Consider the following 23,334-nt stretch of genomic DNA (forward strand, 5'->3'; position numbering starts at 1 on the left):
AATTTGTTTTCATTGATCTAAAAAGACAAAAAGGAAAACAATGCCTTCCAATAAAAACATCCATTTTTTTCTTGTGTCCATCAGACGTATCTCTCCAATTCTTAAATTTTTCTCTAACATGAAAACACCAAGAAATGATATGGTTACTTCTCTTCAGATTGTGTGAATTACAAAAACATATTTCCTTTGTATTCCACAGATAGCAGTATTTGTTATTTTAAGACCTGTGACAATAATCTTAATATTGTTTCTAAGATCCATCACAAACTGATAGCTAATATTCTGTTTTCAAAGATTTTTTTGCCTCTTAGATCTCACTATCAGTCTGAGTTACTGCTAGCCAAACCAACCTCTGAGAGACAAACTGAGCAAACCCACTCTTAAAACTGGGAAAACACAGCATTATTGACTTGAACATAGTAACCAATTCTCCTAATACACCTAAGGAGTAATATCCCAACATTTCATTCTTAGTTACGGCTTTTCAGGGGAGGAAACAGCTTTATCTAGTAATTTTATCTTTTAGTCTTGGTAAAGGTCAGTACTTCTCACTGAGCCAAAGACGGGGAAAAACAATAATTCAAAATTAAATTGTCCTGGACTTAGTCCTTCACATTCCTTGTGTTATATGGATTCTGCAGACAAATAAGTGAAAGACACATCCACTTGGGAAAAACATTTAAAATGATTTATTTTTTTTTTAAGTTCAGACTTCCTGTATTGTCAATGCACCTCTATACATCTTTTTTTTTTTTTTTCTTCCCCAGAAACTATATGCACCTCAATGAGCAAAATCCTGTATATGAAGGTCCCTCTCTCCAAACTAGACATTATACTATACAGACATGAAGTTCCTAAGGTTTGAAAAATGTTATGAATATACATTTTCTAACCTATTGAGAACAAGTTTTGAATGATACAAGGTGTCTACTAACAGCATTCTGCATCAGAATGTTTTTAAGAGTAAGATACAAGCGAAGACATCAATTAATCACTTTTGTACCTTAATATCCGCAGTTGTGACTTATTTGGATAAAGATGAATGGCTCGATTCATATCTTTCACAGCATTTGATAAATTATGAATCTGTAATTTAAAAAGAAACAACAATTTAACTCTTAATATAAACACAATTTAGAGACATATTATTTCTGTAAATGTGGTTCTACAGGCTGCAACGCCCACATGGTAACAAGTTATGCGGTGCATATGCCCTCTGCACAAGAGCTCAACACTTTTTTTATTAAAAGGTCTGAAACATGCAACCTACAAATTTCCATACTCTCTTCACAGGGCAGATTCTAACAGCAGGTAGTTTCTTAACTTTTCCAAAATCCAAATGAGATTCTGGACTACTGGGAAGGAGATTAAGTCGTAAGATCCACATGCACATATGTCCTTATTAATCTTCACTGCTGTAATGAATTTGCATTTATTTTTCAAGTGTCTGTGCCTGTGGTCCCATTCATTGTTCTTCAGATGTGGAGGAGAAAATAGATCACTGCAATGAAGATCCCAAGGACTGATGCATCCAGATGGATAGGTGCTAACTGGAAATGTCATCAAAGACTACCATTGATGGAATGCATGTACTGATCTTAATTTCTTAACTTAGCTGCTCTACATATTTCAGATACTGGGGGAAAAGCAAACAAGCAAAGAGAAACACTACAGAAGCAACCTAGCATTACTGGATGACCTCCTATTTGAACTATCAGCTATCAGACACAACTTCTTAAAGGCGTAATCAGTCCACTTTAATGGACTCTGAGTTAAAAGTCATTTATTTCCTTTAGTGAGAGAAAATTAATAGTGTAAGCAATTTCCCAGAACACTTTGCAAACATACTAAGCACTGTGAGGAACAGTTGTTTCAGTTCTGCCAATGACAGTCTACATAATTTGTCACACTGAAGACCATATTCCTCGTACTCCTGAGAGGATCTCAAAAAGCAATTGTTAGCGGAAGCTATTCTCAGATCTTATGCAGATGTAAAATACTTTGCTTCATGGGAAATTAAAATATTTAAAATATCCCACTCCCATTTGTAGTGAAAAAATTTGAGTTTTCAGAAAAGTGAAAATTCTCAAGAACATTCTAAATTAGTATTTCAAAATCTGTGGGTTTTTAATTTCAGAAGTATATTTTATTAAAGCCCAGATCAAATCCACACTGATGTAGGGACAATCAAATGAATCTTGAATTATTTTATGTCATTGCTTCACATTCCAACAGTATTCTATAATAATTAAAATGTATATAATTCTATTATGGTGATGAGGACCACTTGAAGTAAATAGCTATAAGCAGGTTATAACATCTGTTCAGTACCAAGCCATAAATATTAAACTGCTTGCAACAACCTTAAATATAAATAAAGCTGTATTAAGTAGCCAACAAAAATGAAAAGAGCATATTACCTTATGATATGCTTGTGCTCTACATAAATAGGCTCGAACATTGAGAGGATCAATTTTAATTGCATTAGTAAACTGTCGAATAGCTTCATAGTATTGATCCAGATGCAACAGCAGTATCAAACCAATATTGAGGTAAGCAAAGATGACAGAGCTAAAAATAGATTTTTTTCCTTTTGTTATTGCAGGAAATGTGTCATTATATACATCCCACAATTTATACAGTTGTACACAACTTGTACAGTATACTTATATATCTCCTTTTATGACGTTTACAACACTCTGTTTTGTGACCACAGTGAGCATAACAGTAATTTGCAGCTGAGGAGAAAACTCTTTAAAAAACACCATCTCAGTACCTTGGGATGCACAGTAGAGGCTTTCTGATCACCAAAACCACCACTTCAAATGAGAAAAAAAAAACAGTGACAAGTTTCTTTGTCAAGGAACAGAACAGGAATAGACCCAGCTGTTCATTTTATATATAATGAATACAACAAGAAATACTGAATTCTTCAACACTAAAACACATTTTTGTTTTGAAAGGTTCTGATAAAGCATACATGTTTTCCATCTAGCCTGCTCCCTTACTTTCTGGCATTTCACTTGGCTAGCAACTAGGGATACCCAGCTTTCCAGGATCTGCAGTATCTTGTGCAGCTTTCTCTCTCGTAGACTGTTTCTAGGCAATTTCTAGACTTCCTATAGCAAAGCCAAGAAAATGGAAGAGCTGAGGAGTTTTTACACCATTGGAATGGAAGCCTTTGCTCAAGACAAGACTGTTGAGGTTGCCTGAGGCTGAAGGAGAAGTCATTATCTTTAAAGAATGCATAACTACTTCAGCTATCTGGAATAGGAAGCTTTTTGCATATTGCAAAACTGCTTACATGGTAGGGCTGCTACAGACATAATCTGTTTCCAAGGTATTTCTAAGTGGTAGGAACAAATACAGTTCACAAGAACCATATCAGTTTCCATCATTAACCATAAAGGATCACAAGCCACTTTATTTTGTGCTGTTGCCTTCTGGTTTTTGTTTCTTTTAATTTTATTTCAGGGACACTATCTACTGTCTTCTGCTAAACAAAACATTGTAACTTTTTCTTTTGGGGAAAAAAAAAAAAGGGTGGGTGTGTGCCTGCACTGTAAAAAGATTCCCTCCCAAAAGACTAATGAAATTATTATGGCATGAATGCTTAGCTTTAACTAGGACTTCAATTTCATCTTTTGTCTGCCAAACCGTAATTTACTTTCCAAGTATATATAAGGTGAAATAAAATGTAATTTTGAAATTAACTTAATAATTATTTTTATTATTTTCTTACTGCAATAAATGGGGAAAAATATATTATAAGACATTATGGTTTTGTTTGTTTTAATTTCAGTGTATTTGCTGAATAAGCAGTTCTGGTTCCACTTTCCTTTATTAGTACTTTTATGCACCCAGGTAAAATCAGAATATAAACAAAATATATTAAAATTTTCAAGTTCAATTACCTATTTAAAGCTATGACACTTTCAAAGTCACAAATTGCAAGCGACCATTGACACTGCTTTGAGTAAATAATCCCACGATGAAGAAAAGAACAGAAATTTTCCAGAGTGTCATTGATGAGTACTGTGGGAAAGATAGAATAAAAATCAACAGTTCAGATACTCACATTTCTGTTACTCCACACAACTTATTTGCAGTTTACTTGTTACTCTAGCTTTCTTAGAGATTTATAGAATACCATAGATAAACAAAAACATAACATATTAGATCATAATACAAATGGTTTAATGTGGCATCAAATATCTTCAAGACATAATTCTCAGTTAACTCAATCAAATTGTTAAGTACAGTAGAAAAAGCTTTAAGAAGCAGAGGGAAAACAGCTAAGCAGTAGCAACAGCAGCAAGAGTTGATGACTACTAGCAAGCAATAGAAATAAATGAAAAGGAACAAATTTTTAGCAAACACTGAAGGACAACCATGCATTTCAATATTTGCTACAGGAAACAACTGTGCTATACAGCAGTATAGTAATTACTGGCAAATGTTCATTTCTCTTTTTAACAACAAACACATACACCTTTAAAATAAACAATACCAGAAACACTGAAGTCCTGAAGAGCTCCTTTTGGATTAACCTGTTGTAGAATGCAACCTCTGTAATAGAATGCTTGCCAACAAGATGGGTCTAGATGAATTGCTGCTGCTAAGTCTTGTATTGCATTTCTATATTGCCGCTGTTTAGCATATGCTCTTCCTCGATACAACCTAATAAGAAAGACAGTTTCTCTTTAAATATGATTTCTCTTAGAAAATTATACCTCAGTCATATTTTGAAGTCATAAATTATTACTTAGAAAATTAACAGGTTGAGTCAAGTTAATATGAAGCATTCTTTCATTGTTTATGCCATGCAAGCTTTAAGAAATTATTTAGGGAAAAAATGTTTACGAATAGAATAAGCATTCACTCTTATTTCTCAATTTAATAAAGCAAATCTGAAGGAACAACAGCCTATAGTCCTACAACCTATACCATATAGGCATATCATTTCATTGCACTTCCATAAATCAAGCTCAATACAATAGAGAACTGTATCAGCTTTGAGCATCACAGAGTTGAAAGGGACTTGGATCTCCAAGTTCCAGAGTCTATTGGTACAGCATTTTCTATATGGAAAACACTAGAATTTGTCAAATCTGATGTAACAGAAAAGAAATAAATGTCTTCATTACTATTAAAGTTTTTTGAAAACATCTATTCTACTCTTCAAAATTTCTTCCAAACAGATAAGTTTACAGAATCAGTTCCTGTTATTTTCCACTAATCCTCAATGAAATTCCAGACTCTAGCAATATACACAAAATAAATCAAAGGCATAACTGAAAAAGTGTGAATAGATGGTAATGGTTGTAAAAAATATTTTATCAATGCAAAATACAATATATAAAACATTTATTTATATTACTAAAGATAACTTTCACATATCAAGTGAGTCTTATGTCACATCCTACTTCCTTGTATAAATAATTATCATGCAAAATATATACTGTTCCTTTTTAAATCTAACACAGTCAGTTCCTCAAGAATTTAAATCACATGCCTAACTCTCCACAAACACAGGGCAGTGACACTAATCATATTCAGTAGGACTATTCACAGAGCCCACTCATCCACCTTTGAGCCTAAGTTGACCTCAGGAAGCCAACTGCAGCTTCACATTGCTTCAATATTTTATTTTAAAATCAGAGTTTTAAGAAGCATCTGTAAATTACTTTAGTAAAGCAACCTGATGTCATTAGAAAGCTTTGCATAATTCTGTGGCTCCCTGTGATAAAGAAGATGGATTGACAGGCAGAAGATGCACATAGGAGAGTCCCTCACTAGCCCTTTCTATTCAGTTTGGTTAGAACAAGACATCTAAACTTAGGTGTTTATTTGTTGATGTGTACAATGTATGTTAGTTGTTAGATATTTCCATTATAGATGAAGATCTAGTGAACATAATCCAAGGAGATGAGAGCAATTCAGCTCATTCAAAAATGCATACACTTATTGGTTTCACAGCTATATAGCTCTCCAGGCTTTACAGAAGTGTCCAGATGCATACTGATTCTATCTGGAATCTATTACATGTATTGGCTAGATTGCCCTTGGTGATAATGGCAGTTCAGACTTCTACATCCCAAAGAGACAACAGGCTTACACCTAAACTCAGGTATCACAATCTGGTATTAAATCCTCACATTTTACTTTTATTTTACATATTATAGTATAAAAAGAATGTGATTTTTTGCAGGAATTATTTTTAAAATAGTCACATTTTCTAGTGGCAAAATCATTTTAAAAAATCAGCCTTTGTAAGTCAAAACTCAAAATCATTTTATAATTCAAAAATAAAGATGTTTCTTATTCATACATTCTTTTTTTTTTCACACAATACATCAATTCAGCATAATGCTAAAACTAGAAGTGTCAAGACAACCAATGGAAATTAGGCATAGAACTATGCAATCCTTAAGGACATTCTTCACTTTGAGCATGTATTTAAATCCAGCACTTTACAGCAAAGCACACATGCATGTGCTTAAGTCCAACTGACTCTATATTTGCATTACTCCAGTGGAATTTGAGCACATGGTTCTGTGCATAGCTAAATTAAGGTCTAGGGACTAATCCAAAGTCATTAAAGCAATAGAAAGATTCTCCAATGAATATCATGGCCTAGAAGTCTGATTCTATTTCTATTATACGCCTCTTTAGAAATGCAATTTCTTTATTATTGTTTAATGCATAGTTAGTCTTTTACATATTAATATTATTTTAATAATCCACTTAAAATTCAAATGCTTCTGTCAAACTATATACTATACCTTGCCTGTGCATTGCTAGGGTCTTCCCTGATCACAGCTGTAAAATCCTGAACAGCTGTAGTCAAAACTGAGTGGTCAAAGAAATATATTCCATGTTTCATAAGTGCATCTGTTCTTTTTGGGTTATACTGAAAACACTATAATGAAAAAAAAAAAAAATTTACTTGATGCTATTCCTCAGTCTTAATATTCCTAATGATTAAAAGCCTTAACCAAGCATAAAAAGAATGTTAGTTTATCCTCAGGTTTTCTTTTTTATTCTCTTGTCCTTTAGTGTCTATTATCATTTTCATTAACTGTAGAGTGAAATACAAAAGCAGTGACACAAGGCTATCAGTGCTTGATAATTTGTAGACATTCAGTAATTTATTGAATTACCTGGCAGAAGTAACATAAATCACATACTTATTTCTATGGCTCTGATTTGTTTAAACATCATTTATTTAAAAGGATACCTGTTCTCCAAGTTATTTTCCAGATATACCCAAATAGAATTCACTTTTAAAGTTATACAAAATTACTACATTATTGTGACAATACAAAAGAGTTAACTTACTTTGGTATAATCATCCATGGCCAATAATAATTGATTTTCTTCAAAATATATCTCAGCTCTCCTGAAATAAATGTCATCATCTGTTGGGCAGCATTGTATTGCAGAACTATAATTGATGATTGCCAATGTATTATCACCCTGTTTTCTGTAAATTTCAGCCTTTGACAGGTATGTATCTGAAACAACCCCCCCAAAACATAAAAGGCACTATTTAGCAGCCCAAAACAACATCATCTCCTCCTTACAAGGTAGTTAATACAAGTAGTAAAAACAATAGATTATACATAAGGTTAGGAAGTTTATTTTTAAACTAAGCAACAGAGCTCAAAAGTTTACAGCTGCAGCTGTTTTCTCAATCCTTGAGCCCATGCAGCTGTAAACTGATTGTTTTTGTAGGACTGGCAGCTCTTTGCTCAGTAGAGCTCGGTAGAAATGGCCCATCAAGTTATTTGAGTGTAGACCTGTTGACCACACATAAATATAAAAAGAGATTTAGTTTAAATGGACCCATACAATAGTTGCCCCACTGTACTGAATCTGGTTGGGACTTAGGTAACATTTCTCATAACAGCCCATATGATGCTGTGTTTTGGATTTGGGGCTAAAATAGCATTGATAACACAACAGCTGGCTGTTACTGAACAGTGCTTGGACATTGTCAAGGCTTTCTGTTCCCCACCACCACTTCCCCAACACATAAGCTGGGGATGGGCAAAAAGTTGTGAGGGGACACAGCTGGGACTGTGGCACAGCTAACTTAAGTTGAACAAAAGGATATTCCATACTGTATCATGTCATGCTCAGCAATAAAAATATGAGGTTAGAGGAGGAAGGGAAGATGATGGTTGTCTTCCAAAGTGGTGATCACTGGATGATGGGATGGGATGTCTGGCTGGGCATTGCTCTGATTTTGAGAAGTGGTGAGTGATTGCCTTTACTTCCTTCATATCTGTCCTCTTTACATGTTAAACTGTCTGTATCTCTGCCTATGATTTTTCTCACTTTTGATGTTCCCTTTTTCTCCCCTATCCTGTGGCGTGTAGGGTAAAGGAGCAAGAGAACAATTGTGTGGGCACTTAGCTGCAGGCTGGAGTCAAGCCACTACACTCACACACCACCAATGGCTAAACATTTCCCAGAATCTCCTAACAAATTTCTAGTGAAGATCAGCATAAAAGACCCAAAGGCAAAATTGTAATATATCACCGAAACAGAACAACAGATGTCAGCATCACCAGTAATCTTTTAAGCCTCCACACGATCAAATAATATAAAACTTCCAAATGATCATCAGAAGTAGGATGTTCCCATTTTCATGTTCTGTAACAGAACATGATCAAGCATGCCTGACCTGCGATCAGTTAAAACCAGAGCATAAGCAGAGGACTTGAATAAGCAATGGAAAATATATATATATATACTCCCTGGTCCTTACAGATAGCTAGCCAAAGTCCTGATTAACGCATAACAGATGTCATGCAAAAACAGCAAGTCCCTCTCTTCCAATATACTAATGAATCTGACACCCAGAGACCAGTATGAACCTAAATCTGTCTCCAGGAATACTGTTATAAAACTTGTTTCATATTATCAAGCTCAATTTTAAGCTCCTCAGCTCCACTACCCGATTTAGAAAGCCACTCCAGAGCTTCAGTCCTAAAAAAGGTAGAAACACCTTTTAATTTACAGCTCACATTTATCCAATACAAATGTACAATGACTTCCTGTCATCCTTCAATTTAAATATTTTCTCTTCATGGCAAACAGCTCTCAACATGACTTTTACAAATACTTGTACTATAAATGTAGACTTTCATAGACTGATCAACTCCAGTAGTTTGAGAACATGTAATGAATGTATTGTGTTCAGAACAACAACGCGCTGACTTTAAAGTTCAGTATATTGCTTAGCTCTCCTTTGGATGCTCTGCACAGAAAAGGGGTTTTAGCAAAATAAAGTCATCTGAGTTATTTGAAGAATCATTAAAAAATAATAAATAAATAAATAAAGTTAGATCAAGAGGTTGCTCTCAAATTTACTTAGTCCAATGACCCGCTCAAACTGGGGCTAATCTGGAAAGTGAGGTGAATCAGCTAAGGGTCTTTTCCAAATTTAAAATCTCCAAGAAGTATCTGCTCCAGTGCTTAACCATTCCTATTGTGAATATTTTTATGCCCCACTGAAAATTCATTTGTTGTAGCTTGTGTCTATTGCCTCTTGTTTTGCTTAGCATTTCCCAGAAAATTCTGTCTCCTCTATTACTATCCCTTACATAGCTGAAGACAGATTTCCCTCTTGGCTTTACCTTCACCAGGCTAATTCAGCTCCCTCAGCCCTTTCTTATGTATGTTCCAGGCCCCTGACCATCTTAATAACTTTCCAATGGACTCTCTCCAGCTTCTCTCTCTCATTCAAGACCCAGTATTGGAAGTGTAGTAGCATCACAAACAGGTACAGGGGAATCATTTTACCTGACCTGTAGGGCCATGCTTTTGCTAATGCATCCAGTGTATAGCTAGCCTCCCCTGCTGAAAGGCCATACTAATGACTTATATTTGACTGCTCATGGACACAAGAGCAGCCCAACGCCCTTTCCTGCAGATCTGCTATCTAGCCACTAGTCCCCAGTTCACACAGATAGCAGTCACATAAAAAAATTCTGCCAACTCTTCTTCACAAGTTGTGGACCAAACTTGATTCTTTTTCTTGGTCTGTCAAACAGACGGAACTTTTCCCTTTTAAGTTCCTCCTTCCTAGTGTAAAGGTTGCAGGAGAACAGGACTGACTGAATACACAGTAGTACACTGTTCCCATTATAGGATTATCAGCTTTTCAAATTAAATTAATAGATACAATTTCCACCAGTCCTCTTTTTTTTATTATTTTTTCATTTTTTTTTAATGAAAAAAATGAAGTACTTATTTTTGTCTTAGAAAATATTTTCTGTCCCAAATCTTTGGGGATTTATGTCTGCTTTGTAATTTTCCTATAGGATAAACTAACTGATGTAATGATAAATACTTAAAAAAACCTTTTGCAGAACTAGGCAGCTAGAGAAAAAAAAAATGAAAAATGAACTGCTTAAAAAGTTAAGTTACACTTCCATAGATACTTACCTGCTTTATTTTTGTTCAATTTAGTTATGAAATTCAGGTCATCCAAAGCAGCATAAATTTTATCTTGAAAGAGGTAAATCAAATGTCTATGCCAGTAAGCATCAAGTAGTAGCGGTTCTAAGCTTATAGCCTATAAACAAAATAAGGAATAAATAATAATAATTTATATTGCAGAAAAAACTTCTCAAATGTGCTAACGATAGTATATACGGAATGAGAAAAAAAAATGCACTGAAACTATTTTTAATAAGTCTTAGATTGACAAGGTTCTATTTAATCCAGAAATGTGAAAAGTATGGCTGATGCACTCATTTAAAAACTGTGTGTGCTTACAAAGATGCAGAATCAGAGTCCAAACTACCAGCATGCAGTAGAAAATACACATCAGGTGTGATATCACCATGTTTGATTATTTCTTTAAAATAGTTATCTGAATTATTTCTAGAAAGTCAGAATTAGTCCTATAGGAATCCCAGGGAATAAGCACTTAGAAACAATCTAGTTCATTGCTCTTCTTTTGAAAGAAATAAATAAGCATGTCCCCATGAAAAAAGTATCAGCATTTCAAACCATGCTGTTATAATTCCTATAAAAAGCACTTAACATTCTGTAACAGAAATCATTTGACAAATATTATCAAACAAATAATACATATGATGTATATTCACTACAATATAATACAGATTTAACAGCCATATGGAAACAAATATTGAGACTGATACATATCTGAGACTGATCTGCGACAACACTAATTCTCAAATTTGAGTCTGTGAGCCATTTCTCAGATCCAAGAAAAGTCAACAATGTGTTCAGTAGAATATGTAATTGCTTTACAAGCAATTTGGTTGTATGGCTGATATTGGCACATTGGTTAATGAGCCACTTTGTCAGTGTTGAATTTTTAACCTTTCAGACACTTGACAATCTGTTTCTAAAGTTTGAAGTTTATTTATATATATATATTATATATATATTTTTATATATATGTTTATTTATATATGTATTTTTGACAATGTGACAATGTTTTTACTGTTTTGTTTCCTTCTGATTAGTTGTTCAGGGTATTGGGTGGAAGTAATGGCAGCTTTTGTAGCACTATAAAAAAAGAAATAAAAGTTGAACAAATAAACACAGAAAAGCATTATTACTACTGTATAAAATTCATGTGAAATGACAGCTTAATCATATACAGGAAATACATTATTTTTCGTTTTATTTGTTCACTATGCTTTTGCAGAAATTAAAAATGTATGTTAAACATTAGCAACATTCCTGTGTCTGATCACCTCCTATTGATGAATTCTGATACTCTTTTATCAAGGTGCTTGATAGGAGGAAAATGGCTTTCCAAAACAAGTGGCTTGGAAACTTACTTTTTCCAAGTCTTCCATAGCTGACTTTAACTTCCCTAACTTTTTTTGTATTGCTCCACGCCTGCAGTAATGAAAAGCTGAAGGATGCTCATCCTCTTCTATTATCTCAGTCAGTCTTCTTACTTCTTCTTCTAAATCATCAATACTAACTGTTTCACCTTCAAGCAGAACAGGCTGTATTGAGTCAACTAATTCTATTGGTAGATTTGCTTCTTGAGAGTCCACTGCATTAGTTCCTTTTAGTAGCTCAATACTCTCAGAAGCATTCTCACTACTAGGGAAAGTTTCATCAAACCAGCTGTTCCAGATTGCACTGACCCAAGTGCGAGCAGAAGTTTCTTTTGGAATTCCGCCCCTCACTTTTGCAAACTTTTCAAAATCTAATAAACAAGGAATACTGGGGCTCCGATATTCTTTGATTGCTGGAGACAACTTGATAATGAATTTATCATGAGTAGGAAGTCTTCCCAGAGACACGGACCTAAGGAAAAATATTACTGAAATTAACTAAATATTCCCAGATATATTAACAATACCAAATTACAATCTGCCAGTCAACAACAATTGAAAGAACTACTGTTAACTATCTTGTTAGTGATTTTTTTTTTAACTTACCAGCCAATTATAAGTTAGAGAGAGAGAGAATGCAGAGGTAATATTTTATACATATACATATTTATAATATTTATCTAACATTTATAATATTTTATACATAAGGATCCCACTGGGGAAAAAAGAAAACTGAAGAAAAAATAAAGCAATCCCATATATGAATGGCATGTAAAATAGCACAAAGATTAAAAAAAAAAAAAAAAAAAAAAGGGTTCAGCAACATAGTTCATGCTACAACTGAGGTTAGTCCAGCCCAGCATTTCAGTTTCCTAAGAATTTAGAATTTCCTTATCTTTCAGAAGAAAAGATTTTGACTATTTTTAATCTTGCATTTACACTTAGATAAAGATTCTTCTGTTGTTACATGAAACCATGCCATTTCTGTTTAAAACACTATATATATTAAATGTCCTAAAGGTATCTCACACAGTAAAAAAAAAAAAAAAGGCATAAATAAATAAGCTATTATTACTTAATTTCAAGCAACACTTAATATGTAAGAAGATTAAACCTGTAATTATATAACATAGCTATAAATTAAAATAAATTCCTTAAAATGTCAATTAAATGTTAATTAAAGAAAACCTTTTAAGAATCCTTGGAGGTTGAATTAATTTCTTAATCACAGCTTCTAGTTTTCTAGAATTTATTGTTTTCTTTGATTTCTTTGTTTTCTTTCTTCTTGAGAAAATGGTGTATTTAATTCCAGCCTTTTCAGCTCTCTGCACAAGTAAAATATTCTCACTATCCTCTTGTCCAGTTGAAGTAGGCATTTTTTCCACTGGTGTGTCTGTCTGCATTGACAGAGGATCATCACAGGCTTGATTCAATAGATGCTTGGTAGGGGAGCTTTTCCCAGTCTCTCTCTCAACCTTTGGCTCAGCTATCCGTTGCTTCATAACCTCCAACTCTTTCATGCTGGTTTTGAAATTAGATGACATCTTTAACTTAGTTTCACGTTTGAAAGCAGCCACCTCCACAGATGAGACTGATCTCTTAATTAAACTTATCTGTTAAAAAAAAATAATAATAATAAACTTTATTCAGATGTTCATTTGAAATAAGATTTATATATAACATTTTCTTAGTTTGAGTGGACTGAATTTTCTTTTATATAAAAATATAAAGAAAAAAAAGAGCTACAGGGAAATTAGACTGCTGAGGAAATTTATAGTATTAAATGGGGAAAAAAAAAATCTGCATACCTAATGCGTTAAAACAAAGATCTGAAACATTAAATGAAAGTTACTTGAAGCTCTTAAGGGGCTAAAATTAACCATCTCTAGAAAATTATCACAAAAAAAATGAAGTAGATACCTCCAAATAGAAGTAGAAATCCTTGTAGGAAAGTTAAATTTTAAAATGTATGCCACTGGTGGTGACATATGCAAAAAGACAAACAAAGATATATTCATGACCACAGAACAAAAGACAGGAGGACTTTGTATTATATTTGGAAGTACAGTTGTATAATCTGGAAACACAGTTAAGATCTGAACTGAACTATATACTCTTATATTTTGTGCCCCTGTCCCTGAATCTCCTGATGAGATCAAAACCAAAAGAATAATGTTGTGCTCTTGTGTTTAATTGTTATTACTTATTAAGCAAGTAATCTTTACAATAAAAAAATGTATTGCTTCTCACTCTTTTTGTTAATTCCAGTACGCTGGTCTAACTTAAACTATAATATAAGGCATAACACATATTTGTTAAAGAAATTAAAATGCAATTTCATGTCCACTGCCTGAAATTCACAGAGAAAAGCACTTGTTAATCTGAAAAAAAAAAAAAAAAAAAAAGAAAACAAGTGAAGCACTTAACAAGACTACTTCTATTAGAACTTGAAACTGATATTTTAAAATCAAGCATCAGTGCTTAGTTAAATTGCAGATATGGTGTTCAAATTATTTATTATTGTATATAGCTTCAACTGCCACTATACTTTATATCTGTCCTTAAAATATTTTATGCAGGTCTTTATGGACTGTATAGCGGTTTTTAATATACTTTTTCTTACTCAAAAACAAATTTCTTAATAAAATACTATCTATATAATGCTATAAAGTTCATCTTTGCATAGTGTAAAATTTGCATTATTTATTGCAGCTTTATATATTTTGTGAAACACCTAACATTATTTCAATAGACATAAGAGTACATAACACTTAATAGATTGAAAACTTAATGTTGATGCCCTGATACGTCTGAAATGCAAGGATTTGATGCTGCAAATCTTTACTCAGATATGTTGTTCCACTCATTTCAGGTTAGAGGAGTATAGATTCCTCCAAAGGATCTCCCTCCAAAAAGAGAGACCTCTCTAAATGCCTGTAAAGTTAATGGGGGTTCTCATTACAAAGCTATGTTCTCCTATTATGAAATGAAAATATTGAATGTAACCAAACCCCTAGAAAAAGACCTATGAGACTCTCGTTTCTGCATTTAATAACATCTTCAGTTCTGTGAAAGAATTTCTACAAAATCACAGTTTGGGAACAAATCAAAGTAAATATAAAATAATACCTCTGAATTGTCACTGTCAGAAAAAATTGGCAAGGACTGGCATCTTCTCAGAACTTTTGTCTATAGATAAAAGAAAAAGTGAAAATAACTTTAAATGAATCTGAGTCTACTACGAATAGAGCTTTCAGATAAATTCTGCTTTTAAAAGCAGAACTAATGCCCAAAGAAATCTGAACCTTTACACACACACATGAAAACCACATACACACAGACCTTTGCCAAACTAAAGTAAGGACTGCATTTGTCCGGATTTCTGGATGTTTTATGCCCATTTCCATTGCCAGGTGTCCAAAAATCCCAGTCACATTCAAAATACTCAGATCAATTAACACTACAGCCACATACAATCACCACAACAATCACTTCCAATGAAAATACCTCTATCTGGTTCATCTGGTTTTAATCCATTTTAATAGAATAGACCTACTTGTACAGGAAAACAGAAGTGGTACCACAATATGGTGCCAACATAGTATGGGTAAAATATTTTTGCCAAATATAAAATAACAATTTAAAGTGCTGCTGCCCATGAATGTAGGAGATATGCAAAGTTTATCACAGAACACTTCCTTTTTGACATACTACATACTAAAGATTCTCCTCATTACTTGTAGCCAACTCCTGCAATAAATGTTCAAAGCAACAAGTGTTCCTTTATCATAATGGTATTTATCTTTTTGTTCTGCTTCCATGCCATCTTCAAGTCACATACTCTTGAATCACAGATCCTCACATATCTATTGTCACTATTTAAAAGCTTCTTTCAAGGGCAAAAGCAAATATGTCTTGCCCAGCGACTTTCAAATAGGAAACACATCATCCAACAGATCTTACCAGCTCTAACAGTCCCAGCTAACAGTTGGAACTCTTAATTAAAATATAAAAAAGTAATTCCAATCATTAAATTATATCTGGGAACTCAGCTGCAGTAACAATATGGTATCCTCAGTTACCCCATTTCTGGCTGCAAATATATCCACTCATTGTAGTGGGTTTTTGAGGTTTTTGAGATGGTCAGGATTCCATAATTGGAAAGACCCGCACCACAACATACAGCCACTTCAATTTCCCACTTGCAAATCACCTGTACAGAACTCCTCACCTATCCTTTAATATTACATTTGGAGGAATTTTACATAAAAATTTCACACTTTGAAAACACTTCTCTTCCCCTGTTCTGCTTCTTGACTCTTCCAATTTTTCAGATGTCTGGATATAGTGGAACATCCAATAAGCCTCTCTGTTGAGATATATCATGTTCTCCAAAATCTCTTTATTACAGAGGACGGCATTACAGTCCCTCCCCTAAAACATCACCTAGTGCCACGCAAAATAAGAATGATCTTTAAAATATGCAACGACTCTTTCCAAGCACAGTCTACAGTTTTAAATAGTGAGATTTAGTGTTTTCTATCTATTCAAAAATGAACCAAATATAAATACTTTATTTATACTGTATTTCATTTGCACAGAGATATATCTAACATAAAATTGCTTCTAGAAGTCCTCTATACAGAAACATTTTGTTTTACAACTTCAAGAATTGTTTTGATAAGCTTAATTACATTAAAAGCACCATAATACACACCTGTACATAATCATAGAAATCATGACCATCTTGCTCAACTTCTAACTCTTCATAATCAATTAAAAAGTCTTCAAATACAACATCTTCAATAACATTGCTCTGAAATGTTAATATATTTGCATATTTGAATACATGCAACATTATTATTTGTCAGCTACAGGGACCATATCAACAGATAAATTAAGCCTATAACATAATTGAGCTAAAGAGTTATGATGATCAAGACCAATATTACAGAAGCCATTTATCATAAGCTTCTAACAGACAGTCAGTAGAACAGATACTTTAATGCAATCAAGAATTACACAGTGCAAAAGGGTGCAAATAACCTGAGGAAACTGATTATTACTACCTGATTCTCTAAATTTTTTATCTGTAGCCTTGGTAATTTATGTCAGCTCACAGTAGTCCATATAGTAACAACAACAGAGCTCTCAGTTCAGGTCAGTAAGGCTAGGATATGACAAACTATGTCAGAATTATGCATGGATTAATTGACAGCTGGAATAAGCATGCTTTATATATTGCACAGAGTTGTGAATTGTTTGTGAAATGCTAGTTTTTCTGTAACTTTTGACAGAAGAAGGTGCAGCGTGTTATGAATATGGACATGCAATAGGCACGCAGACTTACACTAATGGCTTACCTCTCAAAACAATGAAACTGTAGCAGAGATTTTAAATTCAAAACATTTCAAACCTCAAAAACACTGGCACTTTCTAAAACAGATCTCGTTTGACATAATAATTATATCACATTTTAATATGTATCACAGCCAGAATAGCACAGCAGAACAATGCCTGTGCAAAAGTGGCTTTCAACATAAATGTAAAGACATAAACAAGATAATATAATAGCAAATGATAATTAAGGATAACTGCTACCAGACACTTTCTTATTGTAGAAACTGAAATTAAACAATACCATTCAATACATATTATTACAAACTGTACAACAACTTATATAAAGAGCTTACGATGTACAGAAGTGTTAATAAGGTCAAAGCATAAAATACAACTATTACTGTTAACAACTATCATGTTAGAAAATGACATTGGTGCAAAAGATGAGAACACTAAAAATATTTTTTACATATTTACCTCATATTTAGGAAATAAAATTTCCTTCATGGAAGAAATTGGAGCAAAGAATTTTGGTGGAACAGGAGCCCAAAACATTTTTAAAGCTTCTGGATAAATGCAAACCTGCAAAACCAATACAATTCAGTTATCAGCTAACATAAACACATTTTATTAATGTCTGTATTGAATTTGAACAATTAGGTGATAAAATACATTTTTTTCTAAACATGATTTTGTAAAAAAAAAAAAAAATAGAGTGGAATCTCGTGAGACATAGACATAGGGCTCTGTAGCCTGAAAGAACTACTACCTGGCCTTTTAGTTTTTGGTTTTTGTTGTTGTTGTTATTAATTAGCATAATTTATTATTTCAGAAGAGGAATCAAGAACTAAGGCATGAGATTTTAAAATGACATTCCTCATCAATAAAAAATTTCATATACATTTTTATAATGCATCTTGTCAAATGTCAAAAAATCAAAAGCTCTTTATTTCCTAAGTGTTTCATACACCTTGAATTGTGCAAATACATTAAATATTAAAATTATTTCTTACTTTCTCTCCTACCAGTTGCAGTTGTGTTTTTTTAAGACTATATTCAGCTACTTTTTGCCAGTCAGCTGGAGTTTTTGATGTATGAGGAAGAGAGTGAGTCCCATCTGTCTGATTATTCTGGAACTGTTCTGAAACAGGAACTCCTTCATAACAAAGTCTGCAGCAACACAGAAGATGAATAAATTACTTGGATGCTGTCAAGTATTAAAAGCACAAAAAGAATAAATCAGGTAAATTTTTAATCATATTAGAAATCAATAATGACAAGGGAAGGGAAGAACTAAAGATCGAAATGACTTAGTACATGGCAGAAAGCTGGTACTGTCACACACTGTATTATTTTAAAACAACTTTCATGATTAGGTCTATGGTGTATACTACATGAAGTCACAAAAAAAATATAACCTAACCTGTAAGTTAGTATAAAATGCATTTTATGGATAGCTTCACGCATGGCAAATACGTGTCAAGTACTGTGCATTACTAGTCAGATATATTTAAATGCCAAAGAGAAACAATTTCAGCAGGAATGTCTGGATGGTTTTGACCACATCTTTTTGTGATTACTTTGGGATTGGATTCTGATTATTGTTTGCTTGCTTATTTTAAATAAACTTACCTATGGCAATCACATTGTAAAAGGAATATTTCACTTTAGAAAGCTTCAGTATGAAGTAATTATACATCCTAATTCCTAGACACTGTTTCAATTTCAAAAATAGTGAACACTTTTAAACAATACAGTGGAACTCACATGTAAGTACATTTATATATGCATGTGCATGTATACATATAATCCTGTATAACTATTCTACCTCTATTTCCTTTGTTCTTAGCACCTGCAAAGGGAAATTCAGATCTGAAGAGCCTATTACTACTACCAAACTACTGAAACTACTTTAGAGAAAAGTAGCAACCACTATTCCAGGTCCATTATCTTCTGGCACTTACAAAGGTATTTTACAGGATTTATATACAAAATCATAATGAATATTTTTTACTTCACGGAGGACAGGAAAATCATTTGTATTTTTAGCTATTCTTGTTTTTGCTTGTTTTATAGTATAATAATTACTTATCTTGTTACTTATATAATTATTATTGTACTAGAATTATAAGCACAGAATATAATAAATGGTGAAATATATGTACAAAAGAACATCTAAACACACTCAATTTAATGTATTCAGGTATATGTATGTAAAGTATATATAAAGTAAAATGTACAATGCATGGAACATTTAACTTTTCTCAATATGTTGGCACACTGGCATATGCCAACACTGACATCTACTGGTGTTAATGAGGTTTGGGGTAGTTTTTCTGCAAACAATAATAATGAAGTTTTCTTGTGACTTTGTGGAACTAAAGTGTGTAATTTCTGTTACCTGAAATGTCACTGTCAGACATGTATCTGTTATTGTGGATTTGATTCTCAAAAATGTTAATATATGTTGCTAAGTGCAACATATTTCCATTTTAAGACCTATTTGAATTACCAAAACACTCTAAATGTGGGGAGGAGGAGGGTGCTGTCTCAGCATAACAGAGAACAAGCCATTTGATTTAGCAAACAAAATGCCACTGAAGTACTGGATGTTAAAAGGAATCTTTAAAATGTAGCACTACTGCAGAAGTTGTAGTTCTTACAAAGATTATAGATCTGGGAGTACTTCTTGAACTCTTTCTGGAATGTTCCTTACTTTAAGTGGAGGCTTTGTCAAAAGACTTATTTCTTAAAGAGAAGTAAGACAAGAATTGAAAACCTAACTGTTGGTAATTGTTTGGCCTTCCTAGTTTTTCTTTACATCTAAGTATGTGGTGTCTCTGACTCTTCAAGTTGGGAGTCTGCATAAAAGGAATGTCAAGTGAAGTTATACAAGATACAGAAAGGTATAAAACAATTAAAAGATTCTTTAGCATTTGGCTGTTAAGAGCACTTTAAGTGAAAAACATAAAAAGAGCTGTCACTCTTTTAGGGCACTTTTGTCATAAATAGTTTTCAAATCAGTGAGTTTAAGTAATAAAACATGAGTTAATGTGAAACAACATTCAGACATTTAATTTCTAAAAAAAAAAAAAAGAGGCAACATGGAGGAAAGTTCTAACCAATAATAACAGTGATCTAATAATATTTCGTTTCCATCTGCAGGTAAATATATATATATATAATCAAAATGTCTCAGTGAAATGCAGGCATTGCTTAAATTTCATAACATGAAAAAAGTGGTAGGATATCTGCCAGGAGCAGGTTTGATTGTCCATATATAACATATATATAACATTCATAAAAATATATTCTGACTAACGCTTGTCTTCATAGCTAAAGTAGCAGCATTTCTAACTCTCAAAGAACTGTTGAAGTCTGTACAGTATGTCAAGATTAAACAGGACAGCAAAAGAAAGGAACATCTGCTGTCTTAAAAAATAAACTCCATAAAGTCAGTCCCCGGAGAGGCTTATAGATGACCTTGGGAACATTACATATTGATAAATCGTTATACCCTGCTCTGCTACATATTTTCTGCAGATGTGAATGAAAATTTGTTTATTTGTTTGTTTGTTTAAACTTGTGGATATTTTTCACAGTGAATACAAGACTTTAAAGCATACACATTATCCCTTTCTTGATGTGATCTAATGTAAAATCTTTAGATGTGATCTAATGTAAAATCTTACTATTGAAGGCTTGCTTGGACTTTGTTACAGCCAAACAAGATTCTTTTATAGAAGAACTCAGAACTGGTACTAAAAGTCTAAAGAACATAGATCTATTGCTATTTAAACATCTGACAGTCATTTGAATTTTACTATCCACTATATAGAAATCATGCTTACCCCTAGTTAGATTGTTTGTATTTGTGAAATTAGCCAGTTGTGGATAATTGGTCACCAATAAAGTGTGAAAAGCATAAATAAACCGAAATTAGTGCCAGACAAATGGTATCTCTTACCTTCAAGGCTCAAGTCAAGCAATTTTAAAAAATTAAAAGCAGATGGATTGTGGTAGATAGAGCCACTAGATGGCAGTGCTCCAAAGAGTTTAGTTTTCTAGTTTTCCAGGACCAAACAAATTCCAGAAGAAATTTTGGTATGGGCTTATTTTTAAACTTTAATTCTCCTCATCTCTGGGAATGTGAATCTCCACCAAAACCTTTCTTCTGCTTTATAAACCTCTGGTTGATCCTCAATCTGTTGGCTTCTTCTTGAACATCAAACCATTCACTTCTTCATGTCCTATCCTCCCATAGCTTCTGCATTTCCTCTCCCTTAGTTCCACTCCCATCTAACTCTTTACACATCCTGCATATCTCAAGGCATTGTCTTGTCTCTCTTCTTCCCCTACTATTTCTAGTAACGTGTACAAGTAGACAGTGTACAAGTTTGCTCTCTGTGATAATGAATAATTGTGATTCATCATTGTTCTGCACCAACAAAAATACCATATCATCTTCGTCTTGGTGATGTTAAGCTGCCAATGCTAGCTCAGCAAGGCTGAAGTACAAGGATCTCGTGAGCCTTTTCCCTTTTCAGTCTTCCTGACCTCCCCACTACTTACTTTCTTCATCACGATGGCTAGCATCTCATCATTTGCTCAGACTCAGAAGACAGGTAACATTTGCAACATTCTAGAATTAAAGTTTTTTCTTAATCTCCCTACAAAGCTAAAAAAAACAATTGCAGTTGCTGCAGCATCTGTTTCTTTAACCTAGACAAGCACCACTTTGTTCTGTTCATTCATTCTGTTCTGTTCTTGTTCATTCGAAGTTTTACTGTATAGGCATAGATACTTGCTTTGAATGTTATCCCACTCTTTGAAGTAACATGAAAAAAGGACCTAATTCAAATAAAAGATGCTCCTCTGCTTTCAAAGCTAAGACTTTCATTTTTCTGTCATCTCTAGACTAGTAAAGTGGTACCACCTACTATTTCTGTGTGACTTCGAACTCCATTACTGACTTCCTAAGGGTGTTTTTTGCCCTCCCCTCCTTTTTTTTTTTTTTTTTTTTTTTTTTTTACTTTTTGTACACTTTTTTGCCCATACTCATGATGCCTCTCATTCTTGAGAAGATCTGCCTACAGCCACCAACTTATTTTCTCAGAATTCCATTAAAGACTCTTTCCCTATAACCTGCAAAATAATCAATGGACAGGTTACCAGTATGCTGAAACCCCTGTTAACAATACTCATCAGTGTTCTTCTTCTCACTGAGTCCTCATAGTCTGTCTCTCTTTCTGTCCAACAGACAGAAAACAATGTTCAGTCAAAAGCAAATGCTCCAGTTATAGCCTTGAGCGATACTATTATCCACATTCCTGAAAGAAGCAGAAGCTCTCACAAACCAAAGGGAAAGATCAGGGCCTACTCCTCTACCTTGAAATAACGCCATGCTTGAAGGTTGGAGAAATCTCAACTACATCAAAAGAGTTCAACACCTAGAAACTTCCATACAGCAATTTTATGGACCATATTTTATGGTCAAAGAAACATTATGACAATCCAACCTGATCTTCTAAATAATAACGATAATAAAATTTTAATTAGTATCCCTGCATCAAGATCACAATTCCCTGGAGTGAAACTAAGGATATTTCTCAGAAAGAAATACAGTCTTCATTTAAAGGCTGCAAGCAATGGATAGTTTCAGAAGTTACTTTCATCACTATATATCGAAATCATACAGTTAACTCTCAATATGTCTAGACTGAAACTTCAAGTATTGGGTCTGTTAATTTCTCATTTACAGATTCATTTGTATCAGAAACTAAACTATGAATGTAACAGAATCAAATCATCTCTTATATAGAAACCAACATAATGATCTTTTTAAGTGTATTAATACAGAATGGACATTCAAGTAAAAGAATGATCACATACAGGAATCAAAAAAAATAAAAATAATAATAAAAAAAAACTTCTGTTTGCTCCCCCAGAATGGTATTTAGAACACTCTGCTAGGTGCATTAAGTGTACAACATTCCTGCAAACCTGCATATGAACCACAGATTTAGCCAACAGGAAATCTGCTGCCCTTCTTAGATCTTAGATTTTTCAGGGACGGTAGAAATTTCCTTCCATTTCAAATTCCAAGAATGGAGCCTTCTAACAGCATCCTTTTTTTTTTTTTTTTTTTTTTTTT

At 33.4% G+C, this 23,334-nt stretch overlaps 1 protein-coding gene across 9 annotated transcripts in view; it reads right to left on the reverse strand.

Moving 5' to 3' along the window:
- The window catches only part of TTC6 (tetratricopeptide repeat domain 6), a 75,020-nt gene that overhangs the window by 22,410 nt on the left and 29,276 nt on the right, over positions 1 to 23,334 (reverse strand). For 6 of the 9 annotated variants that reach the window (XR_004751402.1, XM_035328346.1, XM_035328347.1 and 3 more), the window contains 13 exons: positions 18,194 to 18,350; positions 17,658 to 17,762; positions 16,558 to 16,656; positions 14,970 to 15,029; positions 13,029 to 13,453; positions 11,832 to 12,312; positions 10,459 to 10,588; positions 7,342 to 7,517; positions 6,786 to 6,922; positions 4,511 to 4,680; positions 3,915 to 4,035; positions 2,421 to 2,571; positions 1,004 to 1,086 (listed from right to left, as the gene is read on the reverse strand). Coding sequence is in view for 8 of the 9 variants with exons in the window: in XM_035328346.1 (XP_035184237.1) it covers positions 1,004 to 1,086; positions 2,421 to 2,571; positions 3,915 to 4,035; positions 4,511 to 4,680; positions 6,786 to 6,922; positions 7,342 to 7,517; positions 10,459 to 10,588; positions 11,832 to 12,312; positions 13,029 to 13,453; positions 14,970 to 15,029; positions 16,558 to 16,656; positions 17,658 to 17,762; positions 18,194 to 18,350 (2,295 nt within the window). In the remaining variant the exon portion in view is untranslated. Of the gene's footprint in view, positions 1 to 1,003; positions 1,087 to 2,420; positions 2,572 to 3,914; positions 4,036 to 4,510; positions 4,681 to 6,785; positions 6,923 to 7,341; positions 7,518 to 10,458; positions 10,589 to 11,831; positions 12,313 to 13,028; positions 13,454 to 14,969; positions 15,030 to 16,557; positions 16,657 to 17,657; positions 17,763 to 18,193; positions 18,351 to 23,334 lie in introns of those variants that run through there. The other 3 variants (XM_035328349.1, XM_035328350.1, XM_035328351.1) reach the window with 3 other exon arrangements.

This window comes from Oxyura jamaicensis, chromosome 5 (assembly GCF_011077185.1).
Source record: "Oxyura jamaicensis isolate SHBP4307 breed ruddy duck chromosome 5, BPBGC_Ojam_1.0, whole genome shotgun sequence".
NCBI classification, from domain to species: Eukaryota; Metazoa; Chordata; class Aves; order Anseriformes; family Anatidae; genus Oxyura; species Oxyura jamaicensis.